Source organism: Dermacentor variabilis, unplaced genomic scaffold (genome assembly GCF_050947875.1).
Source record: "Dermacentor variabilis isolate Ectoservices unplaced genomic scaffold, ASM5094787v1 scaffold_12, whole genome shotgun sequence".
NCBI classification, from domain to species: domain Eukaryota; kingdom Metazoa; phylum Arthropoda; class Arachnida; order Ixodida; family Ixodidae; genus Dermacentor; species Dermacentor variabilis.
In genome coordinates this window covers 58,177,558-58,205,132 of record NW_027460280.1, presented here as the reverse complement: position 1 = coordinate 58,205,132, position 27,575 = coordinate 58,177,558, and the positions used below count along the sequence as shown (strand labels likewise).

Sequence of the window (27,575 nt, the reverse complement as noted above, 5' to 3'; positions counted from 1 at the left end):
AACGGTTCCATGCAGCGGGCGTTTTCCAACTGGCATAGCCATACATTTAGTTTTCATTTTCTGTGATCGCACACATTGACTGGAAATCTGTTTTTTGCAGGTTCGCGAGTTCACAGACCTTGGAGGGAGAAATGCCAGTGCAGCTACAAAGTGTATACTTGCATACACCATTCATGATGACCTAGCCACACTTTTTTCGTGTGTTGGCCAAAAGGGAAAACTGAGTTTCACTAGTCTGAAGACTACAGCTGCAATTAGTGTTGAGTTGAAACTTCTCTTTGTATGTTTTAATGAGTATGAGCACTAGGATGAACTTAATTTATGCTTTCGATAGACAGTTATTAAGCCTTTTATTGCACAGTGGTTTAGTGCAAACAGTTCAATATCCACACCAAGTGCAGTGTGGCTTTGGGTCATCTACAGCATCACTGCTGCTGCACCAGGTCCTTGTATATCGCTGGCTACTGGGAAGTGATTCGTATGAGTGGACAAGGTGTTAGCGAAGGCTGGTGGTGTTGAACAATCACCTTTGCTGCCAGAAAAGTCCTTCTATTCCAGTGCACTGAGCTATTGTAATGATAGCTTTTGGGTGTGTTGTCGATCACCTGGTGGTGGCTGATGAAAATAATATAGTGTCTCGCATGAGGTATTTTAGTAAGGATTAGTTGCATTCTCCTCTCTATTTTGCTATCTGGTCTATGGTTGTCAGTGAGTCTAAAAGATATCACCAGTGTTGCTTGTTGGGATTTGATTAGAGCTTTTCGAGTTCCATTTCTTACACAGTGAAGTCGGCCTTTTATGTGTTTTGTTCTTTCTATGCATTTTTCTTAAAGGGAAGCTTTCGCTCAGGTGCTGCTATCTAAATACATGGAAAAGCAGAAATCATTTTTCTCGCAGCCACTGCAATGAAATTCATGAGGTTGCTTTTAAAGGAAAAAGTTAAAATCTAGTGACTGTAGCAAACAGATTTTTATTCATGGCGTCAAATGTTTTACAAGATTCCTAAATATTACAAAATTTGAACAAAACTGTGAAGTTCATAACTGTATCTCAGCAATTCATTACATTGCAATTCTGTAAGCTGGACCTAACAGTATGCCTAAATCAGAAAAAATTGATACATTTCACATCGATGTCAAATATACTATGTATTAGTGAATAGGACATTTCCAAAACCCATGTAGACGTTCTAACAAGTTCATGTAAGCTGCTGAAACTTTCTCCCTCAACTTTGTCTGCTTTAGGTGATCTATATAAAATAAAATTTACTGGAATGTGATATGTCTGATGCAGAGTTATATATCTGTAAACCTTTTTTTAAATCTTTATAAAAAAATTACAACCTAAATCAAAATTTTGCTTCCAGCAGTGACTAGACCTTAATTTTCTCTCGCAAATTCAGTAAATGCCATACAAAACAGTCTAGGTGTTGCTTCATAAGTGTTTCTGCACAGCATTAGAGTTGGGCCCGAGCTATAACTTCGTATGTACAGTTGCGCATAAAGGACACGGACACAAAAATAAAAGGGGGGGGACGTACAAGGCGCATACGATACCTTAGTGAAGTAAAGCTTCATCTTAACATCCCAAGGTATATTTGCTATTCTCACCATTAGTGGGAACTTGCTTATTTCAGTTGCTGCAAGACGGATGACAGCTCTAATGACATTGAAGACACCATCAAGTCGTGGCTAAGGCATGCTCCAGAAAGGGCCGGCAGCCATAAGAAGCCAAGCGCTGAGGTCTGCCTGCCTCAAGGTATGTTTTTGCCCCACTGGTTTTCAGCAGCTTGAGAGGCGGTGCCATTTGTTGATTTCTTTAATCGCACAATGTACCCTTTACTATCCGAATACTCACTTGATAACATTCCTTTGAGAAGAGCAAGTTGTAAGCGCGACTCAAAAATATTGGTTGACTTCCGGCTAACTTTTGAAGAACATGCTTCAAGCATCGTTAATGCGTTCTACAGAAAGTTAGGCCTTATATCAAAGATGACCGTACTTACTCATATAATGATCACACTTTTTTGTCAAAAAAATTTACGCAAATTCAGGGGTGCGATTATTACTCAGGTTAAATTTCCCACGAAACGAATTCTCTTTTTTCATTCCGCATTTGCTGCTGAATGACAAGCAGGCAGCTGCTGCTGTCAGTGCGGGACACCAAAACAAAAATGGTGGACGGCAGAGCAAGCTGAACGCGATTGTTTTTCTTCTCGTGAGTACATTACGCACGCGCATTGAAACAGTTTCTTCCGTATCAGTAATGAATAATATCGTTAATATCGGCAAGTTTGTGACAATAACGTAGCCATGTCCAATTTGAGAGGACAGAAACAGAGATGGGCACGCTTAGCTGCCAGTGACATAGAAACACATGGCGGGCATGCTGTGGAAACTGCGGCATTTGTCTTCACTGTTATCCTAATACGGCACGTTTCCGCTAAGCATGGGCGAATATCTTAGCTGCGTCACAAGTGTCGGCGTATGAATAGGGTACACTTCTAACGTATCGGTGTAAATGTGGCCACTATCGTCGCCACTCGCAATTTGTTGGGTGCCCACAAGTACAGACGAGAAGAATCGAAAGGCGCCCTGTATGTTGTTGTTGACCACAACCATTATGAAGCCTACAAATAATAAAGCCGAGGCAAGTTTGGTTGTAGCTTTTTCTTTTTTCATGGAAGTGCAGAAAGTGATGAAAGGAATGAAATGAGGCATCTGCTTAAGAAAGAGAAAGTTGGATGCATGCAGATCGCTTGGTATGTCTTCGAGAGTTGTTCACGTAGCATTCGGCAGATGGTAAGCGCGATCATCGTTAGCTAGACTTGGCACACAACATATCGCTGTGACAAGTTCAGGGTGCGATCATTACACAGGAAAGAAAAAAATCAAATTTTGACGACAAAATTCAGGGATGCGATCATTATGCGAGTAAATACAGTAAAAAGTTTACGAATGTAAGCTGTGTTATTCTCTCGTATTCTTTGTTTGTCCCCTCGAAGCTAAAGTTTAGTTCTGTTGTATGGAACTGTATTAATTTGACCAATGTTGCAAAAATTGGATGTGTTCAGTGATGTTTCATTTGTGTCCTGTACAATCCATTTCTTGGACGCCGTGTATCTTACGCCTGTGAGTGTGTACTGCGCATGTTTAATATTAGACCCCTAGAAATAAGGTGGAAATACCGTGATTACTTATTCTTGTATAAACTAATTCACAAACACTTCTGTTCGTAGTCACTGTCAGCTGTAACGTTCTGCGTGCCTCGCCCTAAATTGCGTAATCCTAGCATTTTATATGTGAATTCCTCTTGCACCTCTGTTATAACAGTGTCTTGTAACACAACAAAGTACCTTGCATCGTGATCTTGATATATTAGCTCTACTATTTGCTCATTATCTGGCTCGTGTATTTGATTAATTCAATTTTTTGTTGCACTTTGTACCGCTGTTGTTTGAGATGTTTTGTTTTTTGGTTTTATGTTCTTTGTGTAACAGAAATGCAACAATATTAAGGCATAATAGCTGTTCTTGGGCACTTTTAGAAAAAAATATTTAAAAAATGAAATAAGTAAATTAAATTACCATTTAGCAACATGAATTCACATCATAAAAGTGGCCACAGTGGCTTTCCACTAGAAATGGACATGGGTTTCTCCAACTGAGTTGCATGGCTCAGTTGGAGCTGTTTAATACTTAGCTCAAGCTTCTGCATTGTGATCGATTGAGACTGACATTTTAAAGCAGCCTAAATGTAGGCCAGTATCACTACACTGCTAGTAGTTAGCTGGTTTTCTGAATTAAAAATTTACTGTTGCCTGTACTTTATTTATGTATGTGTACATAGTTTAGTCTCCGCTTTTAGAGAAGCCTTCCATGAATGTAGCTGGCATAAAAGACAGCTCTAGTTCAGCACGCATCAGCTGTGATCTTAGGTTAGAAGTGATAAATGGTGTATTAAAGTCAAGCCTGTGCATTTTTAGCATTAAGAATGAAAACAAAAAGACCTAATAGTTGCGTATTACCTAGGATCATGCTGCAGTCATACTCGTAACACATAAGCCTAACTTGCTGTGTGGGTGGGACGAACACTCACAGCACTAACAGGTTTATCAAAAAGGGATTGGGAGAGGGATATTGTTGACCGTACTTCTGAAATATGCCCTTGCTAACTGCCATCCCAAGTGTACATGAATGCAGCAGCTTAGATGACGCACCACAGAGGTTTGGCATGCATGTTTGATCTCTATAAATATAGGTACCACTTCTGCGGTATAAACAGGAAGCTCTGCCATGAGTAACAATCTTCATAGCACAGGCGTACCTGAATAAAGTGAATTTAGGGACGTACACTAGATTAGAACGGAGTGGGAGACCAGTGTGATGCACTATAATGCTGTATGCATGCACGTTTCCTATGAGTGCCACTGCATTTTTGCGTCTGGTTTGACTGCAAAAGTGCCCTTTGAGAGCTAAAACCAGCTGTCTACAGCATGGCTGGCCCCTTCAGGTCGCCACTCATATGAGCAGGATGTTGATTTTGCAATGGCTTGATCATTATCCACAAAGCAGGCTTGTACTTGTTTGTTTCCCCAACCCTCACATTTTTTTATCATTCTGCTCTTTTACTTTCATGCAGAATAAGTGGAGGAGGCCATTCCGTTGTAAAGCACTGCAGCTATGACCTGGAGACTGTACAGACATCGGAGGGTGCTTGGTTGTGGGCGTGTGCATCTGGTGGAACTTTGGGAATCTGCTGTCCAACGCCAAGGCATTTTTTCATGGACTAGAGGCAGCTACTCGGGGTCCTTTTTTTAACTTTGCACAGTACAATTGCAGAATTTTTTTTCATGTGTTGGAAGGATTCTGTCTGTCATCTGCATTGTCAAATCACTTGCAAAGTCACGTTCTTGCTAGACTCCATCAATATGGTTTGGTGCAGAATTTGTGTGCGAGAACTTTTTATTGGTTTTTTTTTTTTTTTTTTTTTTTTTTTTTGTGTCATGGCAGTCTTCTGTGTTGGTGAAATTGCTACCATTGCAAAGCCATAGTTTTCTGAAATGCGGTTATTCTGCTACTCTACAAAACTTGTGTGCGAAATACTTACATTAGACGCAAGATCTTTTTTACCTCAATATTTCAGAGTATTTCTGTTTGTTCTGAACATGCATCTACATGTCCACCCATTGTTAGCATAAACACACCAGTGCATGGTTCGTGCACAATGCAGTGCACAAGTGGCAAAAACCACGTGCATGAGTGAAACGCTAAGGCAGTGCATTCCGTAGGAGCATTGCCCAGATTTCTCGGCACAGAAGTGGTTGGCTTGCCAGGAATAAATTCGACTGTTTTGCAATCTTGCTCATCTGCCTGAGACCTATGCTCGCAAGGAGGATCCTGAATCCTTTGCTTGTATCTGTAGGCCACTGTCGTAAGTGGCACATTCACTGTTGCATAAATGCCATGCTTACTGTAGCCCTGCTGTGAAGTGTCCACAATCTGTCATCTTTGCATGGCTGTGGGAATCCCAGCCATTATCACAAGGAATGAAAAGACTGCGACGCATGCCTTATTAGTGGCAGTTCAGAGGAACCCTCAAAAGACCAAATAAATATGTTAGCTTTTTTATCCTGAAATTGCAGCTTGGACTGACCCTGACATATACGGGCATCACTGAAGCATGCTGTGCATAAGTAGAGCAAACAAGCTGCTCCTGTTGCATTATGCTAGTGTCGTGTTCTGCCATGCTCTATCTGTGAAATGAACACATTGTGGCCTATTGTGTGATAACGTCACTGTGGTGTACTATTGTGGAGACACATGCTGGTGTGTTCATGCTACCAGTGGGCTAACTCTTGGACCTTACTGGAAATAGTAAAAGCCAGCCACTCATTGCAAAAAATGCTGGACAGGCGTTTCTCTCTTGCCTTTTTGTGTGCTTGATGGGCTGAGAATCGCCTCCATTGCAAAGACATGCTTTTGTAAGATGCTGTTATTTTTCCTTTGTCCAAAGCACTTTTTATCACTGGATCTTGAGGGTTTTTCTAACCTCTGCCTTTATTATGCATGTTGCTGCCTCTGCAAAGCTTCCCCTTCGTGAGACCAATATTGTGCCTGTGTAAAATAACTTGTGAGAGCTTTTTACTTTATATAATTTTTATGTCATGGAAGATTCGTTTTATATTGCTGCTACTGTAAAGCCATACTTGCGAGACTATTGTTGCGCATATGTATAGACTTTTGTGCGAGATACATTTAGCAAGACAAATTTTTTTGAATGTTTTGGTCATCTGTGTCCTATACTATGAGCATCTTGCTTATAAAATCAAGGATGCGCTTTATTGAAGTGCTATTAGTGTGTTTTAGTACAGAACTTTTGTGCAAGATACATTTAAGATATATTTTATATTATGGGAAGATTCTAGTCACTTTCGTGCATATGTAAGTTGCTTCCAGTGAAGTGTCATTGTTCTTTGTACAAAAGAACTTTTCTGTGAACTCTCTGATGGGTATGTCTACAGTTTTACAAGGTAGAAGTGCTACCACAGTCTATATGCAAGTTTAACATCTAGTCATTGAGCCAATGAGACAGCCGGTTTGTTTTTGCATCATGTGCATTGCTGTTGTTGCAAAGATGCCATTATGTGCCTTTTTGCAAGAAAATGTGCGCATAGGCATTGTGCCAGATATTTCTTGTTCTCTTGTACTGTTTGTTTAGTTATATTTGCAGGGTGTCTACCAACCGGGAAAACCGGGAATTCTCAGGGATTTTGAGTAGTCTGGAAAAACTCAGGGAAAACTCAGGGAATTGGTGCCTCTATCAGGGAAAATTAGCGGTAATTTTGTTGAAAGGGTCGAAAATCGCGGTAATGCTGGCACTTCGAGTAATAGGTAGGAATCGTAATAAATCGTGTTTGAAGGCCCGTCGTCGGCTGGAGGAGTTCCCAGTGTACAGTTAACGACCGACTTTCCGGATGCCCGATAATTTGGATGGCTTCGTGGTACCACCACGTACCCCATATAGTCAATGTATCGGAACGTCTGAAATGAATTCGAACGCAAGAACCTTTCGCCGTTCGATTTTCCGGACTTTGTGCCGTGACCGCAGGTCCGAAACAGCATTAATCAAAGCCAACACCGCTGCCGTTCTGATTACCTCGCCGCCTCTAACCGGCGCTCTCGCACGCAATTCCGCTAACAGCCGTAGCCAGCACTGCGGCAACGCTACGCCTAGCTGCTTCGACGTTAGCTATTAAGCTTCTTGCCGTTGGGTGCCGTGTTTTTCATTGAAAGAATTCGCTGCTGTCAGCAATGGCACAGACTGCGCCTTTGTGGTCCTCGCAATTGGCTTCGAAGCTCGGAAAGCACGATGCGTTAGATAACGCCGGTTTCTGGTAGTCAGCTTCACCTCAGTACAGGAATGTTACGTGGTGAAGCATACGCAAAAGTATTGCGGCGAAGCATTACAAGCGTTGGAAGGGGTATTGTCGGGGGTCACAACATCTATTCCTTAATTATACACGCGTGCATCCGGGATCTCCTGTTCCAGTACGAGCACCGATATGCCTAATATGTGTATACTGACAGGCCTTCAGAGCGTTTTCGAATGCCTGTGGCGGTTTCAGCCCTTAAGGGCAGTAAATGACATGCATTTATTTTTTCAAACTGGCCGATTTTTTGTACGTTTTCGCGGCCCCTAGGGAGTACGAAAAATCGGACGTGGACTGTGCAACTGACCAAGAAGGTGCTTCAAATGGTTCATGGGGCGAATGAGTGGCGGAAGGAGGACAGGAACTGAAAGAACCTACGTATTGAGGAATGAACGGGAAAGGAAGCATGCTGCCGCCATTTTGAAGACTCTTGAGCTAAAAAAAAAAAAAAAAGTGTTGGCTGATGCCGGGATGCAGGTGTCCATTATCCAAACCAAAATAAACTCTTTAAAGCAGTGAAACACAACACTGAGCCGTCGTGCGCGGGATAAGAGTATGCCAGGGCAGCTGAGGTCGACTTACGAGCTCTTCAGAGAAAATCTCAATTGTGACAAAAGTTCGGGCCTCATACCACTGAGCTTGCTATCAGTTGATAGAAATAGCTCATATTAGAAAATATTTGCTTCTGTGTGCATCTCATTTTTATTCGTGTTTGAGAATATCCGACTCAATTTGCAATTTTTTTGAAGAGATTTTTATTTGCTGTGCATATTACTAACTCCTCCTTTCTCTCTTTTTGAATAACATAAAGACTACTACTTAGTATTCAAACTGGATTAAGTCGTTTTTTCATTTGTTTCATATGCTTACTAGAGAATGACAGCATTGGGCGACTTGGTTTCAGCCCATCTTGACATAAAACTTAGTTCTGCGTCACTCAGGGAATTTTGCAAAGGCACTCGGGGGAAAACCTGAAAAACTCCGGGAATTTGGAAATGCCAACTTGGTAGACACCCTGATTTGTGATATCACAGTTCAGGTACCAATGCAGTCAGTTTATTCTAGTCTTTTTCCTTCATAAAGTGTATGTACATCGCTGCATTAGGTTGACAATTAGAATTTTTTTGTGTTAAGGTCACTTCAAGAAACATCTTTAGTTCTCTTGTGTGCCCCTGTACTGATGTTGTCAATGTTAACATATAATCCTGCTGGCATCTTTTGTGATTTTCAATTTCTTGTTGGTCCTTATGGGCATTTCTTTAACGTGTTCAGGCACAGGTTATGTTTTGCTGTGCCAAGCACACAGGCATGTTCTTACAGTATACTTTTTAAATAAAGATCCAATGTTTCTGCAGTTTATGTGTAAATCTATGCCTCAGTTAGGCCATCCTAAACAGCTGACCAAGTTTTATTAAAAGGCGTATTACATCATTTGATTTCACATTCATGCAGCTTAATATCTACAACTTTGATGACTATTGGAGTTGATATATAAAGCATATTCTGGCTTATTCTGTGCATTTGGAAGCTGCACATAAACATTTCTGATGCCTGTGTACCAATGGAACTTCCATTAAATATGTTGAATGTGCCAGTTTGCAACATGTGCTTCTGCCGTGGATGTTGTGTCCATGTACATTTTCACCTTTGCAACCAGCACCAGTAAGATGGTCCCAGTTCCTTTAGCGGTACTTAATTATTTGTGGATGCAATTTTCACAGTAAATTTAGGAAGTGCAGCATATGGTGCCTGTAACTGGTGCATTGGTTCTTGGGTATAGTACGTCTTCTAATGCATTGAAAAAGCCGCAGTACCAGCAAGGTGACACCCCAACAAAACCGAACAATAGATAAGTCCCGGATTTATCATGTATGTCCTCAGTACATCTCGTGGACGTTTCTGTAATCAATGTCCACATTTAAAATCCCACAAATGTCCCCGGGATAACCATGTCCAGATTGTTTTATCCAGCGTACATTGTTCGGATCTTTAGCTTAAAAAAACGTCCATTTTTTTGGTCCGACGGATGTCCGAATGTCCGAGAAGGGCATACACGGGACTTCCGATTGAACGCTTTTTTTTTTTTTTTCACGGCACGGTCCCTTAGATATCCGCCGTATGTCATCTGGATTTGTGGGGATATCCGGTGGATGTCCAAACGTCCGGCGCTAAACGTCTATCGGATGTACTGTGGATTATTTGTGGTCCATTGGATATATATATAGCTCGTCTGGACAGCATGGCTTATTATTGAACATAGATTGGTGCACTTAGCAGACGCAACTTGCGCTTCCAGTGAACTTTGTACGCATGCGCTACTCTTGCTGAGCTCGTCGCTTCGCGCGCCGTTATCGGGCACTGACCGGCCGGCCAGTCGACGCTATCACGGTACTGCGAATGTGTAACTTTAGTGTTCAACGCAGTGTAAGTTGGCTTTCCTGCAGTACGTTTTCGGCGTTCACGAACGAATCAGTGAGACGGAAAGCTTCGCTTTAAAAGAAGTCCAACCGAGAAGCAATCGCGTTCGCGGTGCACCGATTCCGATCACGCTCAACAGGGAATTTTCACGCGCAGCGTACTTTCGCTCGTCGCTACTATAGATGGCGAGAGGAGGCGATCGCGGAGGTTTACGGCGGATTTCATACAAGTAGTTGAATAAATTAGGTCAAATTTAATGGCCCGGTCCCATGGCAGGCTCGTCATAATCTTGACAAGAAAGCTCGGCCCTTGCACGAGTTTATCGGCCATATCAATTGTAGTAAACATACAGCTTACTAATTAAAATAACAAGCATTGTTTAATGCATGGGACATGTAAATCAGTAAAGATATACCACTGTACGACTACAATATCGAGCACTCGATCGCTGTCATGCTGGCATTACGAAGAACGCCGACAGCGGGGGCGAACCGTTCGCAGAGCGGCGATATTCACCGCGACTCCACAAGTTAGATTCATCGTCACCATCTGCCTATGTTTATGTTCACTATGCAGTATACGTACGACCTGTGTCAGCGATTTCCATTTACCACTCTTATTATGTATTATGTATTATATTATGTATCTGCGGGTGCGGAAAGACAGCCCAGCGCGCGTGAAGTTAGCAGCCATCCCTGCTTGCCCTGGATCATCGTACCCACTATATTGGGTAACCAGTATACGGCCCGCGGGTCGCGTAAGCGCTAGTCGCGCACACTCATTCGCAGCTTTCAGCGCGGATAGAGAAGACGCGCAGGCTCCTTTACAAGCGCGCGTTCCATCACGTGACCTCCAACTAACCCGAATATTTAGCGCGTAGGAAGAATGCCCATCAAGCCGCCATGTATTTCTTACACAGGGCTCTTTTCCATGTTACAATCCCTATTTTATTTCCCTAGGTCTTTACTTTGGTCTTTGTTTCTAGTTTTTATTAATATGCGTTACCAACTAGCCCACCTATCCATCCTTTTGCTTAACCTCCAAATTTTTGTGTAATTTTATATATGTTGTGTCTAATCTTCCCAAATGACATTTCGTCAGGAAGATTTCTTGTTGTATCTATGAGCATTGAAACTTTCAGAAGGTGTTACTTAACTTTTACCATTGATGTTCATTTGTGAGACCAAAAGCGCACAAAACGCATATATCGATGGGTTGAGGAAAGTTTACTAGACACACTCTATTTCCAAGTTACAACCAACTCTAGAACTACTAGTAATGGCGGGACAGTAGCCACCGTAGCCAGCCAGTCGAACATGGTCGAACGGTTGTTATCAGTATAAACTCTTCTCTCATACTTTGGAAACGAAATCGATTTTGATTATTCAAAAAAATTATAAATTAGTGGTTATAATATTTTGATCGTTATTTTGTTTAAATTTAGCTGTAAAGCCGATTTGCATAGAGTACATCGGTGACGAATGCAGCGCTATTTCCTTGCCACTCGGCGTTTTGCTTTTTTTCTTGCGACCAGTGCGGCCAATGAAGAACTTCACTTTTTGGCGCGATTTGCACCAATGGTAATCTGGTCTTCGGAGCCGTTTCATCACAGTGAGTTGTGTGAGCAATTGCTTTTTTAGCATGCACATACTCTTTTCGTGCACACTTTACCCAGTACGTCTCCTAGAACAACAAAACAAGATTTTGTCGCCATATGTCCCGGAAAGTAGGCGGAAGAATGCTTGCTGACAGGTGATTTGTCCCGCGTTCGCTAAGTACCATCTTCTAGATTTTGCCGGGTCAACATGAAGCAAAAAGTGGAAAGTGACAGTGATGTTGTCGAAAATGAAGCTCAAAATGGACATTCACGGCGCACTTGTAATGGCTCGGAATCGACATCAAATGACAGTGACAGCGGCGAGAAGGACGCGCGTTCTGATTGTTCGAAATCGTCAGGCGTCTCTCCCACTGAGGAGTCCGTTCGGCGCAGCAGATTCGGAAGAGTGCGAAAACCTAACGTCAGTCCTTGCATGGAATACACTCCTATAGTTCGAAGGTATTCATCGCACAACCGCGAAAAAAGAACACAATCTCGCAGCCCGCCGTCACCATCGCATGGTCGCGAGAGACAGTCAGCAGCGAGCGAGAAATTTAAACCTACCGAGGCTCTACAGTACCTCGTGGGGGACTTGCTTTGGTCGAAAATAGGCCAGCATCCCTTCTGGCCTGCTATGGTTTCATTTGACCCGGTGAGTGGAATATACACGAAGGTAATCAGGAATAAATGTCGTATCTACCATGTTCAGTACTTCGGAGTGGCGGCTCAGCATGGCTGGACGCTGCCGAGCCGCGTTCTACCGTTTGAAGGGCTCGACAAGTTCGTGGCGTTGGGTGATTTGGAACGCGCACCGTACGCCGTGCCCACTCGCAAGCGAGACGCCTGGATGGTGGCGGTTGAGGAAGCGATTACCGCAATGCAAATGACACGAACGCAACGCAAACTTGAACTTACGTTTGAATACTACGATCCGCCCACGAAGAAGCCGAGGACTGTACATCCGCCCAAGGAAAACGGCATCGTTGAGAAGGCCAAGGAAGAGCTGTGTCTCATCTGTGAAGCAACCGGTGCCACGCTGACCTGTACAGGTCCCTGTAAAAGGAGCTTCCACCTTGACTGCGTCGGCATCACTCATCCGCCTGTGGCATTTCTTTGTGACGAGTGCACCACTGGTAAGTTGATTGCCTCAGTTAATTATTATGAGCGCGACTTATTTGCTTCAACCACCCTTGCAGAATTGGTATGATTTTGTGATCGAGCATGTTCTTTATTGATTCTGTATTATATTTAAAGAGTGGAAGTTTATTCATTTCAACAAATTGCATTGAAGTATGTACTAATGCTGTTTGGCAGGAAAATGTCTTGATTGCAAGGCACATGAAGGTCATTTTTTTTTTTTTTACTTTTTACACGATTGCATTGGAGCCATGTTCGTGCATCCCATCAGTGAAATCAGTGATTGGCTACGTTAAGTAGTGAAAGGGGACCAGCCTGTAAAGCTTGAAGCACTATGAATAGTGCATTCGTAGCCTGACTGTGTATAGCCGAACGTTTACCATATTTTGACCTGAGATTTAATCAGAAAATTACACTATGTCACACTTAATGTGGACAGTCACTGAACGTCAAGCATTTGGGAACTGCACGAAAACTTCTGTTGCCTTTATTGGAAATATACAAATAAGAGTAAGACACGGGAACTCTGATTTTAGCCTTTCTGTAGGATACATAACCAGCAAAAAATATTTTTGAGAGCTTGTGCATTATTGCTGTCTTAGCAAAAACATTCATTTGTGGAGCAGTGCCCAAGGCACTACTAATGTTGAGGTTCCTCGCCCCTTTTCCCAGCCAAATTTTACCATTTTGGCTCTGGCATTGCATCAATTGATTTGTGGGGTTGAACGTTTCACAGATACTCAGTGCGCTGTGAGAGATGCCGTAGTGAAGGACTGGATATTAATTTTCACCACCCAGGATTATTTAATGTTCATGCAGAGCATGGTACGCAAGTTTTCTTGCATTTCACCCACATTTGAATGTGACCACCACATCCAGGAATTAAAATCGTGATGTGGCAGGTATAGGCGAAGCAGTGCCCGTCTGGTCTTGTTAGAAGTCAACATGGTAAAAGACCTTCTCGAACAGCCGGCCAGCGTCACATCTTTGTACCCTGTGCATCACCTGTTAGTAGTTATTTAACCGGATGCCGTTATAATAAAGCAGATAAAAAACCAGATCGAAGCTGTTGGCAGATGGTCTCGAATTTCCAGTGATGCACTGATTTTTTATAGGTGCTGCTTTTATAACTGCTACGTAGTGCATTAACACAGCAAGCTGGGCGAGTTGGTTATTGAACATGTTCCTATGGGTGGGCAGTGCAACCCGGACGAAAGACGAGAGGAAGTACTGCGCTTGTATTGTGTACGTCCTCTCGTCTTTCGTCCGGGTTGCACTGCCCACCCATAGGAACATGCAAGTAGGGCAGTTGCAGTATGATTTTAATCACTTGTTTTGAGGGAGAATAAGCTGAAGGACATGATTGTGCATGACCATAATACTAGCATCCATTTTATTCTGCCTGAATTTCAATAGGGAATGCACTTTTAAAGTGCACCTCTCTTTGCGAACCCTCCCGGACTTTCCTGACCATGGCTGCTGGCTGGCTGGGTGCTGCTGCTGTCTTGCTGAATAGCTCACACTTTTAAAAATGTTGAATTACGTGCTCACCCACCGTGGTTGCTTAGTGGCTGTGGTGTTGGGCTGCTGAGCATGAGGTCGCAGGATTGAATCCCGGCCACGGCGGCCGCATTTCGATGAGGGTGAAATACGAAAACACCCGTGTACTTAGATTTAGGTGCATATTAAAGAACCCCAGGTGGTAGAAATTTCCCGGAGTCCCCCCACAACAGCATGGCTCATAATCAGAAAGTGGTTTTGGCACGTAAAACCCCATAATTTAACTAATTTAATTACATGCTTGATGCTGGGATCAAACATGGAATACAGAGAATTAATTCTACCCAAAGAAATCAGATACTGCAATTCATCATGTGAATCTGTCCTACACATCAACATGCGCTCTGTTTTAAACAAGGAAGACGATATCTCACTTTTTCTCAATCAGTTTCCTTTCAGATTCGATATAATGTTTTCTGAAACATGGTACACCTCCGGATGTAAAATGTTCCAACCGCATGGTTACCAAAACTTTTTTCTAAACCGCGCAAACAGGCGGGGTGGTGGCGTGGCACCTCTTGAGACTAGACATAAAAATTGTGAAATACTGTCTGAGTACAGCCGTTCAACTGTCGACTATGAGATCTTAACACTGAAGCATAAAGATCAAACCATTTCTGTTGTTTATCGTCCTCCTAGTGGTAATTTAGTGCACTTCATTGAGTTCTATAAGGCTTTCTTACATTATGTTAGTAAGGAAAACTATAGGCTTATATGCGGTGGTGATTTCAATATCAGTGTTTTAGATGATAAATGCTCGCAAGATTTCTTTTCTGTACTATCATCATCTGGTTTTGAAAATTACATTGGTACATTCACGTGTTCCTCCTTATCTGCCCTTGACCTTATTGTGACAAATATAGACACTGCAATCTATAGTGCTGGTATGATTGCATCGAACCTTAGTGTGAGGGATCCAGTTTTTCTGATGTATCGTAATGTATCCAACACATGTAGAAACTCCACTACTGCATTTAAGATACAGCTTATCACACAAGATAGGCTTGAGTCCTTTAAAAAGGAGATAGCTAGTTGCGACTGGTCATCTGTGTTAGAACACCAAGATGCGAACGACGCTTACGATATATATATCGATAGCTTTACAAGAATTTACCGTAAGCATTTCCCTTATAAAGTTATAAAATCTCCAAGAAAAGCTAGAAAACCATGGATCACTAAACAACATTTGAAGATGATTAAAGAAAAGCATCGCAAGTACCGTTCATTTTTATGGACACGTTCTGAGATCGCATTAAAAGAACGTAAAATTTATAGGAATCGGTTGAATGCTGAGCTCAAGCAAGCAAAAAATACATATTATCAAAGTATTTTTGCAGATGTCAGTCGACAGCAGCCGGATGTAACATGGAAAATAATCAATACTTTACTGGGTCGTAAGAATAAAACCAGTGTCCCGAATACAATAATACACAACGGTTCCGTACTCAGTGGCAAATCACTTGCAGATTTTTTCAACGAGCACTTTAACACCCGCCTCGCATACGGCGATCCCGCAAATACACCCTCTACCACCAAAGGTACAATTAACACTGTTGAGCAAACCATTTTTATGCAGCCCATTGATGAATATGAAGTTTACAGTACCTTCGCTAGCTTAAAAAATAGCAAAGCAGTCGATATTGAAAATGTACAGGTAAAGCCCATAAAATACTGTTTATGTTACATTTCTAATTTACTGGCACATATATTCAACCTAGTGTTGCAATTGGGAAGCTTCCCAGAGCATATGAAATGTGTCAGGGTTTCAGCAATCTTTAAAGGTGGTGATCACAATGTACAGAGTAACTATAGGCCAATATCTGTATTGCCTGTTTTTTCTAAGGGTCTCGAAAAAATGTTATTCTCTCGCATGACAAAATTTCTCGACAAGTATGATGTTTTAACAAATGCACAGATCGGCTTCAGAAAGGGGAGATCAACAGAGACAGCTCTACTTTCATTAAAGGAATACATCCTACAAAACATAGAAAAGAACATGTGTACGCTTACTCTATTTGTGGATTTTAGCAAGACATTTGATTGCCTTGATTATTCTACATTACTTGGCATATTGCAGTCTTATGGTATAAGTGGTAATTCTTTAAATTTGTTACAATCATATCTCAGTAAACGGCCACAGTGCACATGTATAAATGGCGAAACCTCAACCATCTTGCACAAAAAATTTGGGGTGCCGCAACGGAGTGTGCTGGGACCGCTTTTGTTTAACATCTATATTAATGATATCGTCGGTTTAGACAGAAGGGGAAAATTTATTATATATGCAGGCGACAGCACCATTTTAATGGAAGGATCTGATATAAACCAGTTATCATCAAAATGTTACAATCTACTAAAGAAGCTATCTATATGGTCTAAGGAAAATCAACTTAAGATTAATGCAACAAAGACAAAGGTTATGATATTTCATGTGAAAAACAAAACGGCAACATTAAACCATAACATTATTTTTGAGGATCGAGCAATAGGGATTGTTGACTTTTCATCTACTTTAACTTGGGATGCACATGTAAGCTATCTATGTAAAAAACTATCCTTTGTGACAGGAGTACTATGCCGTTGTCGCAGCATGCTGCCAGCCTCTGCCAAACTACAGATATATTACGCCCTTTTCAATTCACTCCTAAACTACTGTGCATTGGTCTGGTGCACGGCAACTAAAGCCAGTATAAACAGACTTTTGATATTGCAGAAAAAAATTATTCGTCACATCGGAAATCTGGAACCTTTGTCTACGACTAGAGATGCATATAAATTGTTTAATATTGTCAGAGTAGATCACCTTTACACATACCGTTTATTATATGTGATGCAATTTTCTGGCACATTAGTAAAGAACTTCATTGGACATCTAGCATGCTTAGAACACCGTCAGCCTAAGATAAACACAAGGAAATCTGACAAATGGATTAGTCCACATTTCCGTACATACTGCTACAAACACCAATCGCTAGCCTGCAACTTACCATTTATTCTCAACAAATATGTAGATATTGCAGGTTACAATAGGAAGCAACTCTGACAATATTTTGTTCAGTTATGATATGTTGTTTCAGTGATAACATTCCGTTTCCATTGTCTCTTATTTTTGTCTTTTTTTTCTCCTGCATATATGCATTTTGCTGTCATTACTACAGTGCACTATGACATAGTTATTTATAATGCAGTCATGACTATTATGTTTTTTGCCTCACATATATGTATGTCTACTACAGTGTTTGATTGTGCGCTAAGGTGATGTTGCCATGTAAGGTCTTTTGGGCCCCGTCAAGCTATCGTAGCTTTTAGCCCAATATGACCATCCAGTTTCTGTTTCTTTTACTGGAAAATAAAGATTGATTTGGTTTGATTTGAAGCCTTGGCCCTCCTGCACAGCAGCATGCCGGTGCTCTAACCATTAGGCGACAATAGCATGTGTACTTCTATCTTGTGCCAATGCCAACTAGCTCTGAGATTATCGCCACATGATGATGATTTCCATATAATATGGCACATACTCCCAGCTTGGTCAAAAACCGAGTGGTACAATTAAAATAAATAAGAAGAAAAATGCACGCTACTTTAAGAGTTGTCACATTGTGTAGCACGGGTTTGTGAGAGCACTTGTGCGCATGCCAGTTTCCTTTACACCAAAGACATTGAAATGAACAAATTTATATTTTATTTACTGCTTCACGCAATCTTTGCTTCGCATAGATTCCAAGATGTGCAGTGGATCTGCATACGAAAAAATCCCAAGGGATGCCCCACCCCCCAAAAGATAACCCACCCGTGACTAAGCTCTCAGCTTAAAAAAACTGAAAGTTACCCACCTGAAAGCGACCCAGCACACTGAAAGTTAGCCCAACTTTTATTTTCACTCGATTTTCTCTGGATTTTAGGCAGGCTTTCTCTCGTGATTTGACAGTAATAAAAAAAATTATATATATATATATATATATGTGTGTGTGTGTGTGTGTGTGTGTGTGTGTGTGTGTGTGTGTGTGTGTGTGTGTGTGTGTGTGTGTGTGTGTGTGTGTGTGTGTGTGTGTGTGTGTGTGTGTGTGTGTGTGTGTGTGTGTGTGTCCTCTGTTGGCACATTAAATATTAAACAAAAGCAGGTACATTAATGTAGGAAAGCAATACCATGAAACATTACTGTAGGTTGTTCACTGCACAGCAGTGGAAGACTGCAGGATAAATTCAAGTTAATTGTATTGCTGCAGTGTTTAGCCCATGAATTTGACCCCTGAACAAAAGGTGCATAACAGTGAATTCCGCAAGGGTTTTGCTAACCAGTTGTCTCATTACGCAACTTTCGTGTCGAGGTTTATCGCTAGATATAGTACATCCGCGATTCATTGGCCAAACAGCAGTCCTCAGAGTGGATGAGCTGCAGGCATTCAGAACAAGTCCTGCTCTACTTCAAATTCACAAAATGCTGTGCACTTGTTCTGCACAAAGCCTGCACTGTATAAAACATCTAGCCACGTACAATTGAAGCCTGTTGCTCAAGTGAAATGCATACAATGTGCAGCAACACCTGGCCTTGTATAGGAAGCGCAGTCCCAAGCTGAACTGACCTGATATTTCACACGTCACTGCTGGAAAAAGTACTTATGACTTTCAAAACAATAGCACATGACTAGCCTGCTGCAACATATGCAAAGCTGCTGCCTAGCATGTCTGCCATTTCTTTCAAAGTGCCATGCAACTGTGTTTTCAATGTACAAATATGAGCTTTGGAGCTATAGCGGAACACGGTCAGGTGTGCACAAGCAAGAACAGAGTGAGGTTTGTCCTTCTTTGTTTGCGCTTGACCGTGTTCTACTATGCACAACTAACTCAACCAAAGTCTGTTTTGGGGCTGTACTCTGGAATGACGATTTTGGAGATGCCACCTTTGTCACTTTTAGTTCGCAACACTTTCATAAGCATTTAAATTTGTAAGGGGTACACTTTCTGTCAGCATAATGTCAGCATAATGCACATAGCATTGCTTCATTGCTGTTATTAACCTCATGCACAGGTGCTGTTTTAATTAATACATACTCTGATGTCAGCCCTCACACTTAATAAATGTGTGCCCAGTTTCAATGCTGTTATTTTGTGTTTCGTCCATATGATGTAATCATAAGCAGGAGTGCCTATACTAGGGCAGGCTACACCGGCTTCTTTATTTGGGTTTTTCCATAGCTGTTCCTGAATAAAAAGTCCCTGAAGGAAAATTTCATTGCACTAGAAATGGAGCCTCCTGAAGGGCAGGTCATTGCTGTTTCTGTGTATAAGTTGGATTTTGTCAATATTGCAATGGTTAGAAGTGGGAAGGTAACAGTGATGAACAAGCCAAGGTGGCAATGTGGAACTGCTCTTTCTGTGCTGGAAAATGCAAAGAAAAACGTCATACATCACTGGCCTCATGCTACAAGTGATTGTGCAACTTCAGCCAGCCATACCCTGACACATGTATAAAGCGGAAAGTAAGGTGACTTATCTAATAAACGAGTCAAATGCTCAGTCTCCAATTTGTAGACTTAATCTCCCCTCTCCAATTTGATGGCAGAATCATCTTTATAATAACACCAAAAAAGCCAATCTTACTGTGAGAAGAGCTTTGATAAGTCAGAGAAGATGCACAAATGAAAGATAGGTGGAGACACCACTTTGAAGTTCCCACACCAGCTCGCCATGGTGTCATGGATTTTGACGGCGTCTGCTTGGGCTTAGATAATTTTTTAACGGTGAAGATTGCCTATATTATATTGTAAAGGAACCACAAAATTAAACTACTTTGACAGTGATGTATCAGGGCTGAGGTATTGCATGAAATTCTAATAGCTTAAGCTTTGTCTTCGTTTTCTCTTCTAGTAATTAACTTCTTACCACGAAACCAATGAAAATAGAAATATGGAAAAGAATTGTATCATTCTAATCTGGTTTAGTGCTTCTCAAGTGACTTTTTAAGGGAGTCTTCTACATTACTGTTGCTGCCACTGCTGTGCTTCAATTTCATTTTCTCTAACAGGCACTCACTCATGCCTTGTGTGCAAAGGCACAGATGCCACACAGAAGTGCTCCATGGATCGCTGTGGCACTTTCTACCATATGTCCTGCCTGAAAACCGTGCCAATACCACTCAAAGCAGACTCACTGGTCTGCCCTCGTCATTTCTGTCTGCCCTGCTCCCAGCAAAAGCCACGGGCTATCAGCTCCAAAGGCAAGTGCTTTTTGAACATTGTGAAGCCTTAGGCTTATACAATTTGTCAGCAGTTCCAATAAATCCTGTTGGTTGGAGGCACAGTGTAAGATATACTATGTTCAGGTGAGGACACTGTTCAGGCCAGCGGCGAGATGTGATCGACCAGATAAAGTACCATTATTATGCGTCCAACTGTGCTCCGCGCACATCAGCAATCTATTGGCGGAGTAGTGCAACTTCATGACCAGAAGCATGGCCTCAGAGATTGCGCATGCGACCTCGAAGGCCATGCCGAAAATATTGTTGCTCTAGCAACTGCCGCTTAGCAGGCCGTCTGAAATCACAGAGGCATGAGAAGCATCCCCGCATCTCTGTGATTTCGCTGAGATACACGTTTCAATTAGCTGTTCTTCACTTGCCTTGTGCCACTTGAAGTCGAGAATTGCAAAATTGCAAGAAATTCTAGTATCAAGTTGACTCTGGCATAAAAAACAATCTAAATTCAGTAAACTGCACCTAATAAAACATCTAAAGTGGACAAAATTTGTGTTATAAACAGCTCTTAGAAAAACAACTAATTTGTGAGTACAAGTTTTCCAAAACCCTCACAAACATTGTAACAATTACAATGCTATAATAAGCTGTAAATTTATATATCACATTTGTCCGGTGTAGATGTTCCAACAGATGCAGTTTACAGAATTGCCATATCTGTTTTTAGTGCAGAGTTCAGGATTTGTAAACTTCGGCGTTCCATTTTTTTTAAGCTTACCGATCTTTGGCAATTATTTTTTTTTAATTTGAAGTTCTAAATTAATATTCTGCTTCCTATAGTTGCTAGAATTTAACTTTGTCCCTCATATGCAAGAATGTCATTCAAATTGGCCTAGCAGTTTTCTCATAAAAGCATTTCTGTATTTTACATGCATTTGAACAGGGAAGACTGAGTGGGGCACTTCTCTAAAGCTTCCTCATAACCCTTAAAGCCACAATATTAGAAAATCATCCACTATGCACAGCTGGCTGATCTCATAGATAGTGCAGGCGGAGCGTAGCTTTGACCATTTGCAAAGTGCAAAAACGAAGAGCATTGTAAAAGGCATCTCTACAAAATAGTTGCCATGCTTCTGCATAATTGTTTGTCTTGACTAGCTGCAAGGCCTTTTCGTACTAGCTTGCAGCTCGCGCAGTCAAAAGTCACCCCCACAGGGGTGTCTGTGTCGGCAGGCATTTGGCGTGTTGCGACACCATGGGCCCAGCTAAGCACATGTACGTCGGACCCTCCTACGCTTAACAGTGTGTGTGACTTTGCAGCGTCCGAGAAAAAGGGGATCCTGGGGGTATAGCCGATGTGTTTGGACCTTTATGGCCCCTTGGTGGAGGCAGCACACCTCTTTGGCTTCTGCTTCATGTAGATGGCACCTCTGGACTGACCCACATGGGGGATAAGTTGCCTTTTCCCATCTCTCTCTCCAACCTTCGTCTTTCTCTCTCACTTTCAATCGTTCCTGTCTTCACTTACTTTTACCTCCGATCTTCCCAGCACCAAGGGTTAACCTTGTGTGTGGAACAATCAACCTTGGCTGTGCACATTTGGTTATAGCAGAAACATACAGTTGGGGTCCGCAGGCCTTGTTTGTGTCCGCAATCAAGTTGGTTGCAGGGTGGGCGGCCAGCATTTCTGTCGAAATCTGTAGATACACTTAAGGATAGTCCTTTCCCCAGACAAGGGTGCTCCAAAGATGCACATTTTTTTTTTTTTTTTGGCAACCGAATGTGAAACTTTCCCTGGTTCCATGTCACTCATTCTGCTAAACCGGAAAAGACAGTGAAAATGATCTCACCTTTCCTTGTGTCAAATTTTCTTACTGAAGTTTTGAAGTTTTCAGTCGAGGTTATAAGCATCGAAAATGCCAGGTGGTGATCTGCTTCTGGAGCTCTTCAATAAGAAACCCAAAAACTGCCATTGAGTGTCATTTGGGGATGTTCCAGTGACAGTAACCTTGCGCAGTACCATGATTACCATTCGCGGCAGCATCTCCGATGCTGATTTGTTGAGCTGACTGAGGCTGAACTTTTGGAGGGCTGGCATGATCAGAGCATTATCAGTGTTAAATGAATTAAGATGTGACATGATGGAAAAGAAATCCAGACCAAGCGCCTAGTACTTACTTTCGGCTCAAGTGTTCTGTCCAAGTCCATCGAGGCCGGGTGCACCAAAATTCGTGCTAGGCCATACGTGTGAAATCCTCTCAGATGCTTCAAGTGCCAAATGTTCGGCCACAGCTCACAGAACTGTTGGGGCCAGCTGACTTGTGCGAAGTGTAGTACCAACAAATTTTCCTTCAAAACATGCGAGAACACTCCACACTGTGTGATGGGAGCATGCCACATACTCGCGGTTGTGCCCATCATGGAAGGAGAAAAAGAATTGTGGCAATCAAAGTAAGAGAAAAGATAGCATTCAAGGGAGCTATGCCCAAGTGGGCCGTTAGGGGGCAGCGCCACAACGGCTCCCGGTGGCTGTTTGGCCCACACACAGTGAGCTAGCGGTGACACCAACCGCCCCCTTGGTGGCTGCAACCAGCACTGCTCTGCCATCCCAGAAAAAGCGGCCATCGACCTCCAGGCTGACGACCTCAAAGGTTTCGTTCCACGAGACGAGTCCTTCATGTCAAACATAGTGCTCACAACAGCGCATGTCCTGCGCCTCGCATGAGCCGCTGGACATAACAACCAGCCAGATGGCGCTGTCAGTACCTAAGGAGCGGCGAGAGTCTCAAGATCACTCCAAAAAATAAAAACCCCTCATCACAGGGCCTGACAAGGGCTCTAAGCTGATTTGCATTTCCTAAACACACAACACAAACATCTTTTCCAATTTGGACGTGCAAATATTGCAATTTAACATTGGCGGTCTTCTCCATAACCTTGGTGACATTAAAAAACTCCTTCATAAGTATAGTCTGAGATTGCTGTGTGTTCAGAAAATGTGTTTCAAATTGGCACACACAAGCTTTCTGAGGCAACATGCCATTTTTTCCAAAGACCATGACGATGCTACTGCCTCGTCGGGCGGTGTGGCAATAATAGTTAAGGGTGTTGCTTTCCAGCAGTTACAACTCCGGAAAACCCTTGAGGCAGTTGCTGTTAGTGCAGTACTGTTTGATAAACTAGCTACAATTAGTTCTTTATACATCCCTTCTAGCCATCAACCTTCCAGACCAGAATTTCATAACTTTGTCATTTAACTTTGTGTTGCACACAAAACATGCTCTCCTATAGACCTAAGCGCACTGTCGAGTGTCATTAAGTATCCCTACAAGAGTGACTACTTCTCGATAGCTTTGAGTCAAACAAAACAGCATGAATGCACCCCACACGTTTCCCAATAGAAGTCTGACTCAATCAACTGGGAACTGTTCCATTAACTTAAATATTTAAGCCGAGATGATATTGCCTCTTTTAATAGAGACGCTGGGACGTATTTAACAGTGTTTGTAATTGAGGCTGCCACAAAATGCAGCCCTCAAACTGACGTACTGGCAAATAAACGTCGCATCCCGGAGTGGAACGAGAAATGTCAAAATGCATGGGAAAATCAGAACAAAGCTTGAGGACGACTTCGTGACTCTTGAACCGCTGAAAAATTGATTAATTTTCAAGCAAATAAAGTCACAAGGGAGAACACTTCGATGTGCAAAGCAAGAGAGCTGGAAATAGTATATCTGCAGTATTAATTCTGACACTGATGAGAAGAAAGTGTGGAACAGGGTAAATAAATGAAAAAGCCAGGAGTCGCAACCCTGAATACCCAAGGTGAAAACCTTGGAAGATCAGATTTTCTAGGTGAACACTGAACATATCTCCAGTGTGTCGCACTACATGCAAACTTTTATGCAGTTCAAAGAACATGCAGGGCGATAGCCCCTCCAAGGCAAGTGTGCGCAAAATGAGGCATGCAATGGTCCATTTAGTTTAGCTGAACTTCAGGCATCTCTCTGTAGTTGTAACAAATCAGCACTAGGTGGCGACTATTATTTGTAAATTCAAGTAATCAAACTAAGAAAGCATGTATAGTATACCTGATTAACTCAAGCAGGCCAGGTGACTTGTCACCGCCCCGTTTCAAAGGGGATGCCAATAAATCATCATCATTATCAGATGATCATGTGCTTAAATCCAGAAACTCTGAAAACACTCCTGTCTCTTTTCAATGCAATGTGGACAGCTGGAGACATTCCGTCTTCTTGGAAAGAAGCTGTTGCAATCCCTGTACTTAAACAAGGCAAGGACCAGTCTTTAACCAGTGGTTACAGGGCAATAGCTTTGACAAGTTGTCTGTGCAAGCTCTTTGAAAAAGTGATAAACTGGCACCTAATATATTTTCGAGAAAACAACAAAATACTGGATCCTTTTCAGTGTGGCTTCAGAGAAGGGAGGTCAATTACAGACCGCCTTGTTCGCATTGAAAGATACATTAAGAATGCATTCATACATCAACAGTTTTTATTTCAGTATTGCGTGATTTAGATAAAGCGTATGACACCACATGGCACTTTGGAATTCTACGAGACATCTCCACCATGGTTATCCGTGGCAAACATGCTAAATATTGTGGGCGAGCTCCACCACTGGAAAAGCTGGTGTCACCGTCCGCGTGACGTGGCATGATTAACATACTTTGCATAGTTTGCTCTCAGCGTTTGTCTACCTTTCACGCCAGAAACTGGTTCGGGAGACTCCATCGTGACAACCGCACGCAGTGGCGTTCACTGTACCTATTCGGTAAAGAGATGGCATCTGTAAACGATTCTGTGCTTTCAGTTTGTCTAAGATTATTATTTTCACAGTTAGAAACTTCCTGCGTTTTGAGAGTACTTACAGAAATGTTCAGGAGGGCTGCCGCATGGTGTTTTTATTGAGCGCTGTAAGCCAAACCTATGAGGAGCGCTCCGCGTGATCCCTCATCCTACGCAAGGGAGGCGCTTCAGACAGATGGCGACTCCGTAAGTCCTCGCCCCCAATAATTGAAAGCTACCCGTTGAGCCGCACCTTTCATGTAAGGATTGACCAGGCTTTGTCCAGGTCCTTCAATCAGGAAACTGGTATTCTGCAAGATGGCATCCTTAGCTGTACACTGTTAATTGTTGAAATTACTTATCTGCACACAGCCATTCCACCCACAATGTTCTACTCTCTATATATGGATAAGTGCAGATTGGTTTTAAATCCTCCAACCTTTTCATCTGCGAACGGCATATCCAACTTGGACTAAATAGCACACAAAAAAGTATGTGTGTTCCCTTCGCAAATGCAGAAATAAGAGAGGAATTGTACCACACCCTACTATTCAGCTCTCTGGAAGTACCCTATCTGTAGCCACTCAGCACAAATTTGTTGTCATCATTTTAGACTCGAAACTGACATGGAGGACTATGACCTGGAGGACTAAGGACAATGAACTTATTGAAGCTTCTGTCCCATACAACATGGGGCAGTGATGGAAAATGTCGCTCACAGCTTGACTATGGCACAATAGTTTCTCAGTCTGCTGCACCAACACCATCCAGAAAACTTAAGGCCTTCTGGCTGTACCCTCACCTTGAACCACGTCAAGCAAAAGAGGCCCACATAGAAGTTCTGTGCAGCATGCTACGAAGCTATGAACGGTGCACCTCTGTTGAAAATGAGATGCGGAAGACCGAGTGGGCAACGACGGTGATAACAATTTGATTAGTTCCGGGAGCCCTGCCGCTCCTTGGATAGTTTCGTGGTTAGAAATGTCCTGGCAAGCTGCGACATGCTTCCGAGCTCACTTTTTTCTGGACATGAACCGTGCATGTAGTCTCTGCACTTGTGCTGCGATTGCGGTTGTGTCCGGAAAGCCTTCATTGCTGTGGAATGTGGATTACGTTCATGCCAGGATATGCCTAAAAGTGCTGCGTGTCCAATTGCTGGAGCAATTACAAATGGGGCTGAAAAATCATGCGTTCATGTTTCCGCAAGATAAATGACAGAATATTGGGTGCCCATGCTAAGGCAAAGAGGAGAAAAGCTGGAATTCTGCGGAATAAGGCAGCTGTTTCTTTGTAAATAGTTGCACGAATGTTTTGTATCTCCATTGCTAAACTCATTTGAGGTGTTGTAAATATGTGGTCTCGGTACTGTATGTAATGCCTCGAAAGTGAAATTATTCGTTTAGAGCCTAATCTAGATTGGAATAAATACATGTGTCCAGAATGTGAAGGAGGGCACACCAGTGAAGTTGTCATGAGATGTGTGTTATGGTGCAGTGCTAACTTTTGTTGAAGAACTTTTGTGGTCGCATGAATGCCAAAATCTTTCACGCCGACGATAAATAAAGGCAAAGAAGCTACTCTGAAGAAGAGGGCAGCACTGTGGCTTTTCAATATAAGCCATACTCCCTGTCATCATTTACCTGAAATTCGTTCTCAGTCCTAAGGTTGAACCATTTCATCTTTTATGGACGGGCTTTTTAATAATGCAGTGCGTCAATAGTTCTGTATAAATGAAATAATCTGGGAACATCCTGTGTTCTCTGCGGGCCATCTGCTCAACTAGGCCTAAAAAAAAAAAAAAAACCAACTGCACTCTAGTTAACGTTGCCCATATAAGGGCGCGATCCCTTCATTCAAACCATATTCCCGAGCACGCCGCCGGCCTTTTCTCCGTGACATCGCTCGCCGAGAGGCTCAGGCCTTCTCTTGTCTAGGTGGTGTTGGCTGCACCCAGTGCTTTAACCATTTCAGGGTAAATGACGTAAATATACGGTGCCGCCAGAATGGTCGATGCCGTGTATTTACAGCGCCGTCTGTACGTTTAAAAAGCACACTAATTTCCTGACTTCTTTCCTGGCATGTGCTGCCACTATGTGGGAATACAGAAATTTTTTTCTCGTGCCTCCCTCTCTCAGTTTTCGTTGCATCTTTTGTTTAGAGCTAGTTTGTTCCGGCGCGTCTATATATTACCGCTCATGCATTGACGCGCGGGGGTGGCGGTTTGAGTTTTGTTCCGCGGGCGCTTTCGCCGTGTTGCGCTCGCCAAACTCATAGCTATCTCGTTACTAATCGCTCAAAGGGCGACTGCCTGTTTCTTGCTCGTTTAGTTCTCACAGGGGTGCGCATAGTTAGAATGCCGCTGTGCATGCGTTTCCCTTTCTTTCTTTCTTTCATTTTTTTTTTTTTGAGACTCGCGAAAACTAATTCCCTC

At 42.5% G+C, this 27,575-nt stretch overlaps 1 protein-coding gene across 1 annotated transcript in view; it reads left to right on the top strand.

Annotated features, from left to right (window-relative positions):
- Positions 1–11,380: 11,380 nt before the first annotated feature.
- NSD (Nuclear receptor binding SET domain protein) overlaps positions 11,381–27,575 on the top strand; it is a 39,907-nt gene continuing 23,712 nt past the window's right edge. Inside the window, exons 1-2 of the mRNA XM_075676577.1 lie at positions 11,381–12,579; positions 20,169–20,360. Of these exons, the coding sequence (XP_075532692.1) occupies positions 11,655–12,579; positions 20,169–20,360 (1,117 nt within the window). The 5' untranslated portion in view covers positions 11,381–11,654. The remainder of the gene's footprint in view (positions 12,580–20,168; positions 20,361–27,575) is intronic.